Source organism: Poecile atricapillus, chromosome 27 (genome assembly GCF_030490865.1).
Source record: "Poecile atricapillus isolate bPoeAtr1 chromosome 27, bPoeAtr1.hap1, whole genome shotgun sequence".
NCBI classification, from domain to species: Eukaryota; Metazoa; Chordata; class Aves; order Passeriformes; family Paridae; genus Poecile; species Poecile atricapillus.
Window position 1 is genome coordinate 1274566 of NC_081275.1, and position 12698 is coordinate 1287263.

A 12698-nucleotide genomic window follows, 5' to 3' on the forward strand; every position below is an offset into this window, starting at 1 on the left:
TTGAAAGAAGGGAACCCTCCAAAATCTGCCCTAAAAGAAGGATCCCACCCCAAAATCTGCTCTAAAATAAGGGGAAACCCCCCCAAAATCTGCCCTAAAACAACGACCCCCACCCCAAAATCTGCTCTAAAATAAAGGGAAACCCCCAAATCTGCCCTAAAAAAGGGGGAAACCCCCAAAATCAACCTCAAGCCATTTCTCATCCTCCTCCCTCTTCCTCTTCAGAGCTCCGTGAGACCCAAACCTCCCGATATTTATCCCAGAAGGTGAAAGAGAGGCCCGAGTTTGGCTAAAATGCAGCAATTTCACCATAGTTTTATTTATAATTTATTTATTTCCCCCCCTCCCCCTTTTATTTATTTCTAAGGTTGTTCTCAGGCACGGTGGAGATGTCAACCCTCGAGAGAAAAATAAAAAAAAATTAAAAAAAATAAATTTTCTAAATCCTCCCCAGCCACTTTCTCAGGAATCAGAAGGAGACTTTTAGATTTCGTAATAAAATTAAAATTAAAAAAAAAAAAAAATTAAAAAAAAAAATAAAATCAGGGGAATTTTCCTCCCTCTTTTTACGTTTTAGATGTAGATTATTTATTCAAATCCTTTCATAGCAAAGGGCAAATTATTTATTGTATATTATTTTCATAGAGTAAATAAACGTCTTTATAAAACCGACAAACTCGTGTTTGCTCCGCAATTCATTCCAAAACCCCGCTTTTATTTTTTCTTTTTTTTTTTTTTTTTTGTTTTCCTCCATAAATCATTCGCTTTTTTTCCCGCTTTGTAATGAGGTTTAATCATCTCCTCGTGCGCCCTGAGAGGAGACAAAAGGAATTCAGAGCAACAATTCCAGAGGCTCCGGGAAATGTTTCCTTCGTTCGGTTCTGCTTTCATTTTTCTCGAGTTTTTTTTTTTAAATTTATATATTTATAGTATTAAATCAAAACGGCGACTTTTTTTTTTAAAAAAAAAATATTTATTTTCCCCTAATTTTGACATTAAAAGGAGGGAGAAAATCCTTTCTTTTAAGGGGAAAAAAATTAAAATAAACCCAGAAAAAGGGGGATAAAGGGATGGAAAAGCAACACAAAGGCAGCGCGGAGCCCACGCGAATTCCCGGCCTCCCACATCCCGCCCTTCATCCCCATCCTCCTCCTCCTCCTCCTTCTTTTTTTTCCCTCTCGCAGCTCCCGGGGTTGGAAACGTCCCGAGCTGCGGAAAAAACGAGGAAAAAATGAGGATTTTGAGGGAAATCTCCAAAAAAAAATCCAGGCGGGGAGGGCCCGAATAAAAAAGGAGGAGGAGGAGGAGGAGGAGGAGGAGGAGGAGGGGGGAAGAGCTGGGCCTGAGAGGGCTCAAATAAAGAATAAATTTCTTTATTCCTCCTCTCTTTTCCAGCCCCACAAACCCCGGAACCCCCGGGATTCCCAGGATTTCTGCCGATCCCTCGGGAATTTGAACCCCAAAATTCCTCCCGGGGGGTTCGGGGGAGGTTTCTGCTCCGGGAGGGGGCTCGGTCACCCCCAAATCAATCACCCCTAAATCAATCACCCGGATCAATCACCCCCAAATCAATCACCCCCAAATCAATCACCCCTAAATCAATCACCCCCAAATCAATCACCCCCAAATCAATCACCCCCAAATCAATCACCCCCAAATCAATCACCCCCAAATCAATCACCCCGATCAATCACCCCGATCAATCACCGGATTTGGGGATTTTGGGAGGTTTGTGTCAAAGGAAAACCCTGGGAATGAGAAATTTGGGGCGAGGGGGGACCCTAAAAATTCCCGGAGCAGCCCAGACCCTTCCCCAACCCCTTTTTTATTTTAGGGTGAAGCAAAACCCAGTTCGGCTTCTCCTTTTGGGGTGTCCCCCTACCCCCACCAGGGATTTTTGGGCTGAATTTGGTGTTTTCAGTGCCTGGGTGGGCTCATCCCTCCCTCCGGAGTTGGGGAAAAGTTCTGATTTTTTAATTTGGGGTTCAGAGCCCGGCTGGGTTGGCGCTGCGGGCCGTAAAAATTTATAAAAAAAAGGGAATAAAAGTGAAATGAAGAAGGCAAAGCCTGGCCAGATGTTTTGGAAATCGCTGTGGATGATCTCTCTCGGCTCTAACAAAGAGGAGAGGACGGCGGGGAGGGGAGGGGATGATTTTACAGCCGCGTTTTTATTCCAAATTATCTTTTCCCCCCAGTAATCTCGCCAGGCTCTTTTCCCACGGAGCGAGAGATCCCAAACCTCGCTCCGGGGGGAAAAAAACCACAAAAACTCAGAGGAAAACGCTGGATCCGGATTAAATATTCACGGCATCCCCTCTGAAACGTCTTCCCGTGGAGAAAAGCTCGAGCTCGGATCCGCACGGAGCCATCGGCTCCCCCTGCCCTCCTCTCACCGCCGCTTTTGGGGAAAAGGGAGGAAATTCATTATTTTGGAGTTTATTTCATCTCCCCGGCGGCTGCGAGGCCGCGCTGGCACTGCCGGACCTTGTCTGTCAAAGCGCCATTTGTTCCTCCTCTTCCTCCTCCTCTTCTTCTTCCTCCTCCTCCTCTTCCTCCTCCTCCTCCTCCTCCTCCTCCTCCTCCTCCTCCTCCTCCTCCTCCTCCTCCCCATCTCCAGCCCCGTTCTGGGAGCACTGGGAGCACTGGGAGCACTGGGAGCACTGGGAGCTCGATCTTGCCCCGGGATGGTTCTGGGGTCTCTGGGGTCTCTGGGAACGCTGGGAGCACTGGGAGCACTGGGAGCACTGGGAGCACTGGGAATGGGGGTCTCAGCCCTGCCCCGGGGAGGTTTTGGGGTCTCTGGGGTCTCTGGGAGTGCTGGGAGTACTGGGAGCACTGGGAGCACTGGGAGAACTGGGAATGGGGGGCTCGGCCCTGCCCCGGGATGGTTTTGGGGTCTCTGGGAGCACTGGGAGAACTGGGAGCACTGGGAATGGGGGGCTCGGCCCTGCCCTGGGATGGTTTTGGGGTCTGAGCGTCGTCTCCGGGGACGGCGCCGTCCTTTATCCAGGTTAAAAATGAGGGGAAATAGCCCCAAACCAGCAGATTTTCACCTTTAAATACCCTTTGGCCTAAAAATGAGGGGAAAATATCCCAAAACCAGAGGATTTCCACTCTCACAGGCCTTTTCTCCATGGGAGAGGGGTCCCAAACCCCCCAAAATCCAACCCTGAGCCCTCATGGATACAAATCCCAAAGGAAAGTGGGGAAAAAGGGTCCCAAATCCCCCAAAATGAAACCCCGAGCCCTCATGGATACAAATCCCAAAGAGAGGTGGGGAAAAGGGGTCCCAAACACCCCAAAATCCAACCCCTGAGCTCCCATGGATACAAATCCCAAATGAGGATGGAAAAGAGATCCCAAATCACTCAAAATCCAACCCCTGAGCTCTCATGGATACAAATCCCAAATGAGGATGGAAAAGAGATCCCAAACACCCCAAAAATCCAACCCTGAGCCCTCATGGATACAAATCCCAAAGGAAAGTGGGGAAAAGGGGTCCCAAACACCCCAAAATCCAACCCCCAAGCCCTCATGGATACAAGTCCCAAATGAGGATGGAAAAGGGGTCCCAAACACCCCAAAATCCAACCCCTGAGCCCTCATGGATACAAATCCCAAAGGAAAGTGGGGAAAAGGGTCCCAAATCCCCCAAAATCCAATCCCTGAGCTCTCATGGATACAAATCCCAAATGAGGATGGAAAAGGGGTCCCCAAATCCCCCAAAATCCAACCCCCAAGCCCTCATGGATACAAATCCCAAATGAGGATGGAAAAGGGGTCCCAAACACCCCAAAAATCGAACCCTGAGCCCCCATGGATACAAATCCCAAAGGAAAGTGAGGAAAAGGGGTCCCAAATCCTCCCCAAAATGAAACCCTGAGCCCTCATGGAGAGAAATCCCAAATGAGGATGGGAAAGGGGTTCCAAATCCCCCAAAATGAAACCCTGAGCCCTCATGGATAGAAACCCCAAAGAAAAGTGGGGGAAAGGGTCCCAAATCCCCCAAAATCCAACCCCTGAGCCCTCGTGGATACAAGTCCCAAAGGAAAGTGGGGAAAAGGGGTCCCAAAACCCCAAAATCCAACCCCTGACCCCCCACGGACACCAATCCCTAGCGAGGACCCCAAAAGGACTCCCCGAAGCGGAGGAGCCGCCCATGGATCCCCCACCCACGGCGAGCTCCGGGATAACCGGGATCTCTCGGGATCCGATCCCCACGAGCAGCCGGCCCCTCTGATTTGTCCTAATTAGCAGCACCGGAACGTCGGGAAGAGCGGGAATGTTCAATAAAAAACGGGAATTCTCGAGCTCGGCCATCCTTCACCTTCCTCAGAACGCCAAACCGACGGATATTCCGCGCAAGCCGAAGGGGTTTATCCGGCGGATGGAGGCTTTTTCCGCCCCGGATCGTCGGGAAAACGCAATTTTGCCGTTCCTTGGCAGTGATTAAGCCGGGAATATGCAAATGAGCGGCTCCCGCACGCGTCCGCGCTGGGGAAATATTGATTCTGTGCCTCGGTGGGAGCGGGGATGTGTTTGCTGAGGAGATCCTGGAAGCCCTGGAGATGTTGGATAAACCTTGGGAATCTTCCCTGGAGGAGAGGGCGGGTGGGAATGGGGCCTGGGAGGTGCCGGAGGTCGCTTTTCCCGGGAATTGCGCTGGTTTTAGGGAATTTCCCTCTGGATCTCCAGGGTTTTGTCCAGGTTTTCTCCCGGAGCTGCAAAGGGAGGAGCCGGGAGAGCCAACCTGGAACCTCCTGGGTTTATCCCGGGGAGTTTTCCTGGCCGGGAGTTGGAAATAGAGAGGAAAAATGGGGAAAGCTGCGGTTGGGTCGCTGGATTCTCCTCCCCAGCGGGATCCTGATCCCCGGAATCCAGCGATCCCAGCAGCTGCTGGGTGGAGACGTTCATTAATTCATGCGGCTGCTGGAGGGCGGGGCTCAGAGCAGGGCCTGGATTTGGGATCTGGGGCAATCCCAAAGGATTCGGGACCCTCAGTGGGATTTGGGATCTGAGGGGATCCCAGGGGATTCGGGATCTGAGGGGATCCCGGGGGATTTGGGATCTGAGGGGATCCCAATGGATTCGGGATCTGAGGGGATCCCAAGGGATTCGGGATCTGAGGGGATCCCCGGGGGATTTGGGATCTGAGAGGATCCCAAGGGATTCGGGACCCTCAGTGGGATTTGGGATCTGAGGGAATCCCAGGGGATTTGGGACCCTCAGTGGGATTCGGGATCTGAAGGAATCTCAATGGATTTGGAATCTGAGGGAATCCCGGGGGATTCGGGATCTGAGGGGATCCCGGGGGATTCGGGACCCTCAGTGGGATTCGGGATCTGGGGCAATCCCGAGGGATTTGGGACCCTCAGTGGGATTTGGGATCTGAGGGAATCTGGATGAATTTGGGATCTGAGGGGATCCCAGGGGATTCAGGATTTGAGGGGATCCCGAGGGATTTGGGACCCTTGGTTGGATTTGGGATCTGAGGCAATCCTGAGGAATTCAGAACCCTTGGCTGGATTAGGATTGAGCGAATCCCGATGGATTTGGGATCTGAGGGGATCCCAAAGGATTTGGACCCTCGGTTGGATTCGGGATCTGAGGGGATCCCAAGGGATTCAGGATCTGAGGGGATCCTGAGGGATTTGGGACCCTCGGTTGGATTCAGGATCTGAGGGGATCCCGGGGGATTCGGGATCTGAGGGAATCCCAAGGGATTTGGGATCTGGGGCAATCCCGAGGGATTTGGGACCCTCGGTTGGATTCGGGATCTGAGGGGATCCCGGGGGATTCGGGACCATTAGAGGGATTTGGGATCTGGGGCAATCCCAAGGGATTTGAGACCCTCAGTTGGATTCGGGATCTGAGGGGATCCTGAGGGATTTGGGGGGTCCCAAATCCCTTCCCTCCACTCCCGCCCATCCATAAATATGCAAATGAAGCTAATTAACGAGGCCGCTGGCGGGAATTTGATCCCTCGGCGCTGAAGGAGGCGGGGCTGGAAGGGGAAAAACCGGGAAAATCCAGGAATTTCCCCAAATCTTCCTCTCCAAGCGTTGGGGAAAATCAGAGCGGAGCATCCCGGGATGGGCTCCGCGTCTGGGGACAGCGGGACCCTCCTGTCCCACCCGGCCCCGGCCCTGTTATTCCATTTGATCCCAATTATCTGGGGAATTCCTGGATTTTCCCTGTTTTATCCAAATTATCTGGGATATTTTCCCTATTTTATCTGAATTATTTGGGATTTTTTTCCTATTTTATCCGAATTATTTGCGATTTTTTTCCTATTTTATCCGAATTATTTGGGATTTTTTTCCAATTTTATCTGAATTATTTGGGGCTTTCCCAGATTTTTCCTATTTTATCCAAATTTTTTGCGATTTTTTTCCTATTTTATCCGAATTATCTGTAGTTTTTTCCCCTGTTTTATCTGAATTATCTGTGGTTTTTCCCTATTTTTTCTGAATTATCTGTGGTTTTCCCCTATTTTATCAGAATTATTTGGGGTTTTCCCCGTTTTCCCCCCAATTTTCTCTGAATTATCTGGGGTTTTTTCCCCGTTTTTTGCTAATTTATCTGAATTTCCCTCCCACAGTTCAGGATCAGGGATTTTCCCGGATTTTCAGGATTTAAAAGCCTCCCAAGGATGGGAAATCATCGTTGGCTCGAGGCTGAAATAAACACCCGACATCTCTTTAAATTTTTCTCTTTTTATAATTCAACGAAAAATAAAAATAATAAAAAATAAAATTAAAATTAAAATATTAAAATAAAATTGTAAAATAAAATAAAAATAAAAAATCAAATCAGATAGAGAAGAGAAGAGAAGAGAAGAGAAGAGAAGAGAAGAGAAGAGAAGAGAAGAGAAGAGAAGAGAAGAGAAGAGAAGAGAAGAGAAGAGAAGAGAAGAGAAGAGAAGAAAAGAAAAGAAAAGAAAAGAAAAGAAAAGAAAAGAAAAGAAAAGAAAAGAAAAGAAAAGAAAAGAAAAGAAAAGAAAAGAAAAGAAAAGAAAAGAAAAGAAAAGAAAAGAAAAGAAAAGAAAAGAAAAGAAAAGAAAAGAAAGTAATATAAAGTAGAAATAAAATAAAATAAAATAAAGTAGAAATAAAATAAAATAAAATAAAATAAAATAAAATAAAATAAAATAAAATAAAATAAAATAAAATAAAATAAAATAAAATAAAATAAAATAAAATAAAATAAAATAAAATAAAATAAAATAAAATAAAATAAAATAAAATAAAATAAAATAAAATAAAATAAAATAAAATAAAATAAAATAAAATAAAATAAAATATCGAATTAGAAATCGATTTCTCTGGAGCCGCTTTGAATCTTTATGCAAAGAAGGCAGCAGAAAGTTTTGCTGAGCGTTCCCAACCTCAAACATTTCCCCTCGGCATCAGCAAAAAATCGGAATAAATGAATAAACGCAAATTTAAATCTTTTTTTTTACGTAAAAACAGAAGCTGGAAATGGCTAAAAATCCAATTTTAGCCTTGAAAGGAGGGGGAAAAAGCGAAATTTCTCGCCTGGAACGCTTGGCACCAGCGGAAAGGACGCGGAATTCTCCTTTCAGGGTGAACTTTTGGCCTGGGGGGAAAGAGAGGGAGAGGCAGCGGAGCTTTTCCTGCTCCTCCCGGGAGCGTGGCCGGGCAGTAAATATCCTGACAAGTAACAAATGACTGTGGGCGTCCGATGGCCGCCTGCTCTTGTCTCCCTCCTCGGAACAAGTAAATAAATGTTGCCTACCTATGTTCCCATTCTCTGCCCTCCTCCTCCTCAGCTGGACCCCGCTCGAGCCGAGATCGGCCCCGAAAGCTCAGCTTAGTGCACCAGAAAGGCTTAAAACGCCCCAAAATGCGGTTTGGTGGGGTGGGTGAAAGCCGAAAAATCGGATTTAGGGGGGAGTGTGAGGTGTGGACCTCTAAAATCAGGATTTAGTGAGGTGTGAACCACTAAAAACCGGATTTAGTGAGGAATGAACCCCTAAAAAGCGGATTTAGTGAGGAATGAACCCCTAAAAACCGGATTTAGGAGGGAATGTGAGGTGTGAACCCCTAAAAACCGGATTTAGTGAGGAGTGAGCCCCTAAAAACCGGATTTAGTGAGGAATAAACCCCTAAAATCAGGATTTAGTGAGGTGTGAACCCCTAAAAACCGGATTTAGTGAAGTGTGAGCCCCTAAAAACCAGATTTAGTGAGGAGTGAACCCCTAAAAACCGGATTTAGGAGGGAATGTGAGGTGTGAACCCCTAAAAACCGGATTTAGTGAGGAGTGAGCCCCTAAAAATCGGATTTATGGGGGATGTGAGCTGGTGAACCCCTAAAATCCGGATTTAGTGGGGAGTGAACCCCTAAAAACCGGAATTAGGGGGGAAATTGAGGTGTGAACCCCTAAAAACGGATTTAGTGAGGAGTGTACCCCTAAAAACCGGATTTATGGGGGAGATTTAGGGGGGAGTGTGAGGTGTGAGCCCCTAAAAATCGGATTTAGGGGGGAGTGTGAAGTGTGAACCCCTAAAAACCAGATTTAGTGAGGAGTAAACCCCTAAAATCCGGATTTAGTTGGGAATGTGAGGTGTGAACCCCTAAAATCGGGATTTAGTGAGGAGTGAACCCCTAAAATCGGGATTTAGTGGGGAATGTGAGCTGGTGAACCCCTAAAATCGGGATTTAGTTGGGAATGTGAGGTGTGAACCCCTAAAATCGGGATTTAGTGAGGAGTGAACCCCTAAAATCGGGATTTAGTGGGGAATGTGAGCTGGTGAACCCCTAAAATCGGGATTTAGTGAGGAGTGAACCCCTAAAATCGGGATTTAGTGAGGAGTGAACCCCTAAAATCGGGATTTAGTTGGGAATGTGAGCTGGTGAACCCCTAAAATCGGGATTTAGGGGGGAGTGAACCCCTAAAATCCGGATTTAGTTGAGAATGTGAGGTGTGAACCCCTAAAATCGGGATTTAGTGGGGAGTGAACCCCTAAAATCGGGATTTAGTGAGGAGTGAACCCCTAAAATCGGGATTTAGGGGGGATTGTGGATGGAGGGAAGGTCCCAGGTGGGCGCCGGGGCCGCTCTCAGTTCCCATCCCGCATTTTCCAGGCCGGGCACTCTCCGACAAAAGCCGTCCTGTCCTCGCTAACTTTATTTCCCTCATTAAAATATTGATCTAATTACGGTGCTTTTAGCCCGGACACAAAGCCCGTGCGGGCAAAAAAAATTAAAGCGAAAATGGAGATGATTTTTCTTCAGGAGCTTTCAGCGGGTTCCTCATCCCGGAAAAAGCCAAACCGCGGTGCCAGGAGCTTTGTCGGGAAAAGTTTCCCGATGAATAAAAACTCATCCTTTTGTGCCTCCCCTCTTCCCCTTTTTTTCTCACATCGGGGGGAAGGAAAGAAGAAAAAAAAAAACCTTTTAAAGTCACAAGTTGGGGCTGAAATCGTCTCCCTCGCATAACTCGGGGGCCTTTTTAGCACTTAAAACACTCGCGGGTCATTCCGATCCTTCCCCGCGCCCCGCACCTCGCCCCCCTCCCCTTTTCAAACTCTTTGAGGGGAAGATTTTTGACGCCTCGGTGTTGTTATCAGATTGATGGGCCCGCGTTTGATTGAAGCCCCTTTGTCATGCAAATGTCAGGCCCTTGATGGATGAGCCGGGCACAAATTTCGGGAGCCCCGCGCTCATTGGGCTGGGCCCGCTCCGCCCGCGGGGTCCCCCCGAGCTTCCGCGGGCTTCGCCATGGAACTTTCGCGGCTTCCCGGCTCTGCCCGAGGGTTGTAGGGCAGGAGGAGTCCCCCCCAAATCCCCCCCGCCCTAAACCTGACCCTCCCGGAGCAGCGGCGGATGGATGAGAGCGGCATGAACTCCTTCTTGGAGTTGGCGCTTTGTAACCGCGCCGGCCCCGCCGCTTTCCCCCGCTCCGAGCCGGCCTCGCCTCCCTTCCCGCAGTGCTCAGGTGGCCCCGAGAGCCGCTTCGGGGCCGCCGCCTCCCACCTCCCCCAGCACGGCTTCCACCCTTCATCCTCCTCCTCCTCATCCTCATCCTCATCCTCCTCCCGCTTCTCCGGCCCGGGTTACCCGGCTCACCCCGGCTACCAGCAGCTCTACCTGGGCCAGCAGGACGCGGACGGTTCGTTCTTCCCGGGGCCAGCCGGCTTCGCTCCGGGCTCGCTGGCCGAGGGCTACTGCGGGCCCCCGGGGCAGCTCCCGCAGCCGCCAGCGCTGGGCCAGGAGCAGCCCCCGTACCTGCCCGGCCTCTTCGGCCTCTCGCCCTCCCTCCTCGAGGAACCGGAGCCACCGGGACCCCCCGAGCCGTGCCCCGGGCCGGGGGCAGCGCAGACCTTCGAGTGGATGAGGGTGAAGAGGAACCCCCCCAGAACAGGTGAGTTTGGGGCTCACGGTGGGAAGTGTTGGCTCGCCCAAGGATTGGGAGGTGGCTTTAAGGGTTTGGGAGTTTTATTTGAGGTTTTGGGGGTTTTATTTGAGGTTTTGGGGGTGGTTTTGGGGGGTTGGGTTTGTTTGGGGTATTTTGTTGTGGTTGGGTTGAGTTTGGGGTTTGGGGTCTTTTCTTGGGGTTGGGTTGGGTTTGTTTGGGTTTTTGGGTCTTTTCTTGGGGTTGGGTTGGGTCTCTTTGGGTTTTGGGGTCATTTTTTGGGGTTGGGTTGGGTTTCTTTGGGTTTTGGGGTCATTTTTTGGGGTTGGGTTTGGTTCCTTTGGGTTTTGGGGTCTTATTTGGGTTGGGTTTCTTTGGCTTCTGGGGCCTTTTCTTTAAACCCCACCCAGAGATTTTCCATCCCGTCCGACGGAGCTTCCCTGAGCTCAGTTTCCCGCAGGCCCAGCTCTGATTTAAGCCCAGCTCGGAGCAGGAAACGCTCAGCACTTCCTCCTCCTTCCTCAGCCGTGCCTTCCATCCCCTCCTCTATTGTTCCACTTCCTTCCCCACCAAATTCCCGGCCTTCCTCCTCCTCCCCCCGCCATCATCACCCTCTCCCTGCCCTTCCCCGAGGGGTCCCGGGATGGATCCGAGGGGAAAAGCGGAGCTGAGAGGATGCGAGGAAGGCTCCAAAGGGAAAAGCGGAGCCGGGAGGATGAGAATTCCCAAGGGAAAAGCGGAGCCGGGAGGATGCGGGGAAGGCTCCAAATGGAAAAGCGGAGCCGGGAGGATGCGGGAAAGGCTCCAAAGGGAAAAGCGGAGCCGGGAGGATGCGGGGAAAGATTCCCAAGGGAAAAGCGGAGCCGGGAGGATGAGAATTCCCAAGGGAAAAGCGGAGCCGGGAGGATGAGAATTCCCAAGGGAAAAGCGGAGCCGGGAGGATGCGAATTCCCATGGGAAAAGCGGAGCCTGGAGGATGTGGGGAAGGCTCCAAAGGGAAAAGAGGAGCCGGGAGGATGCGGGGAAAGATTTCCAAGGGAAAAGCGGAGCCGGGAGGATGAGAATTCCCAAGGGAAAAGCGGAGCCTGGTGCGGGACGAGAACCCTGCGTGAGGCCGGGAGGGATGGCAGAGCTGGCCGGAGGAGGGAGAAGGGGAGAGGATCCCTCGGGCCGCTCCTGCCCTGGCGTTTTTTGGGTTTTTCTCAGGCAAAACGTCGGAGCTGGGGCTCCTGGGACAGCCCAACTCCATCCGCACCAACTTCAGCACCAAGCAGCTGACGGAGCTGGAGAAGGAGTTCCACTTCAACAAGTACCTGACGCGGGCCCGCAGGGTGGAGATCGCCGCCACCCTGGAGCTCAACGAGACCCAGGTCAAGATCTGGTTCCAGAACAGGAGGATGAAGCAGAAGAAGAGGGAAAAGGAAGGGCTGGCCCCGGCCGCCGCCTCCAGGGCTGCTAAAGAAGCGGCCGAAGGCTCGGATCAATCCAACTGCACCTCACCTGAGGCTTCCCCCAGCTCCGGCTCCTCCTGAAACCCCCCGGAACCCACCCGGGGGTGGCCCCGAGGAACGGGATCCTCCCCCCCGGGGCTCCCCCGCCTGTCCCCCCGCGTCTCTTTTTATTTATAACCCCTCTGCGCTCCCAAGGAGAGGCTCCGCAGCCATTCCCGTGTCTCAGGGACGTTTCTGCCTTTCCCCCTCCCCTTTAGGAACTGCACTTTCAACTCCAGAAACAAAAAAACACAAACAAACAAACAAAAAAAAAAAACTTTTAAACGAATTTAGTTCGCTCCCCTTCGGAAAAAAAAAAAAAAGAGAGAGCAACGATTGTTATTTTTTTTTACCTCCCGCCCCTGCTCGATGCGGTTTTTTCATCCTGGTGAGATTGTTTTTAAAAAAAAAAACAGGAAAAAACATAAATTTCGGGTTTTTTTTTTCCTTTCCCCTCCCTTTTATTTCCTGTTTTTCTCTTCTTGCAAAGAGGCGCCCAAGACGCTCGAGGCCTCTGCAAAGACCTAAACCCCGAGGGAAAAAAAAGACGAAAAGCAAAAAACCCCAATTTCCTGCTCCGGTTTTGCACTATTTCTGCTTTACAGGGTTTTATTTTAATGTTTTTGTTGTTTTTCCACGCGATTTTTGCTGCTGCCGGCGGAGGAGGGGAGGGGATTTGTTATCGGGGCTGACCTCGGGGGGCTCTGCTGGCGGGAGGTGCGAGGATGGATGGGGATGAGGATTTTTTGGGATGAGTTTTTCCCAGCCTCAGAGCTCGGAGGGTTCCTCGCACCCTCTGGGGTTTATCGGAGCCAGATAAAGCCGCGGTT

General features: G+C 50.4%; 1 protein-coding gene across 1 annotated transcript; it reads left to right on the forward strand.

The window, feature by feature from the left end:
* Positions 1-9849: 9849 nt before the first annotated feature.
* Positions 9850-12072, forward strand: HOXB1 (homeobox B1). Its single transcript, XM_058858048.1, has 2 exons — positions 9850-10387; positions 11585-12072. The coding sequence occupies exons 1-2, from the start codon at positions 9850-9852 to the stop codon at positions 11908-11910; spliced, it is 864 nt and encodes a 287-aa protein (XP_058714031.1). The 3' UTR covers positions 11911-12072.
* Positions 12073-12698: the final 626 nt, after the last annotated feature.

Coding starts and splice junctions, on each gene's coding strand:
- HOXB1 (XM_058858048.1), top strand. CDS start 9,850: ATGGATGAGAGCGGCATGAACTCCTTCTTGGAGTTGGCGCTTTGTAAC. Junction 10,388..11,584: donor GAGGAACCCCCCCAGAACAG/GTGAGTTTGGGG, acceptor GGTTTTTCTCAG/GCAAAACGTCGGAGCTGGGG.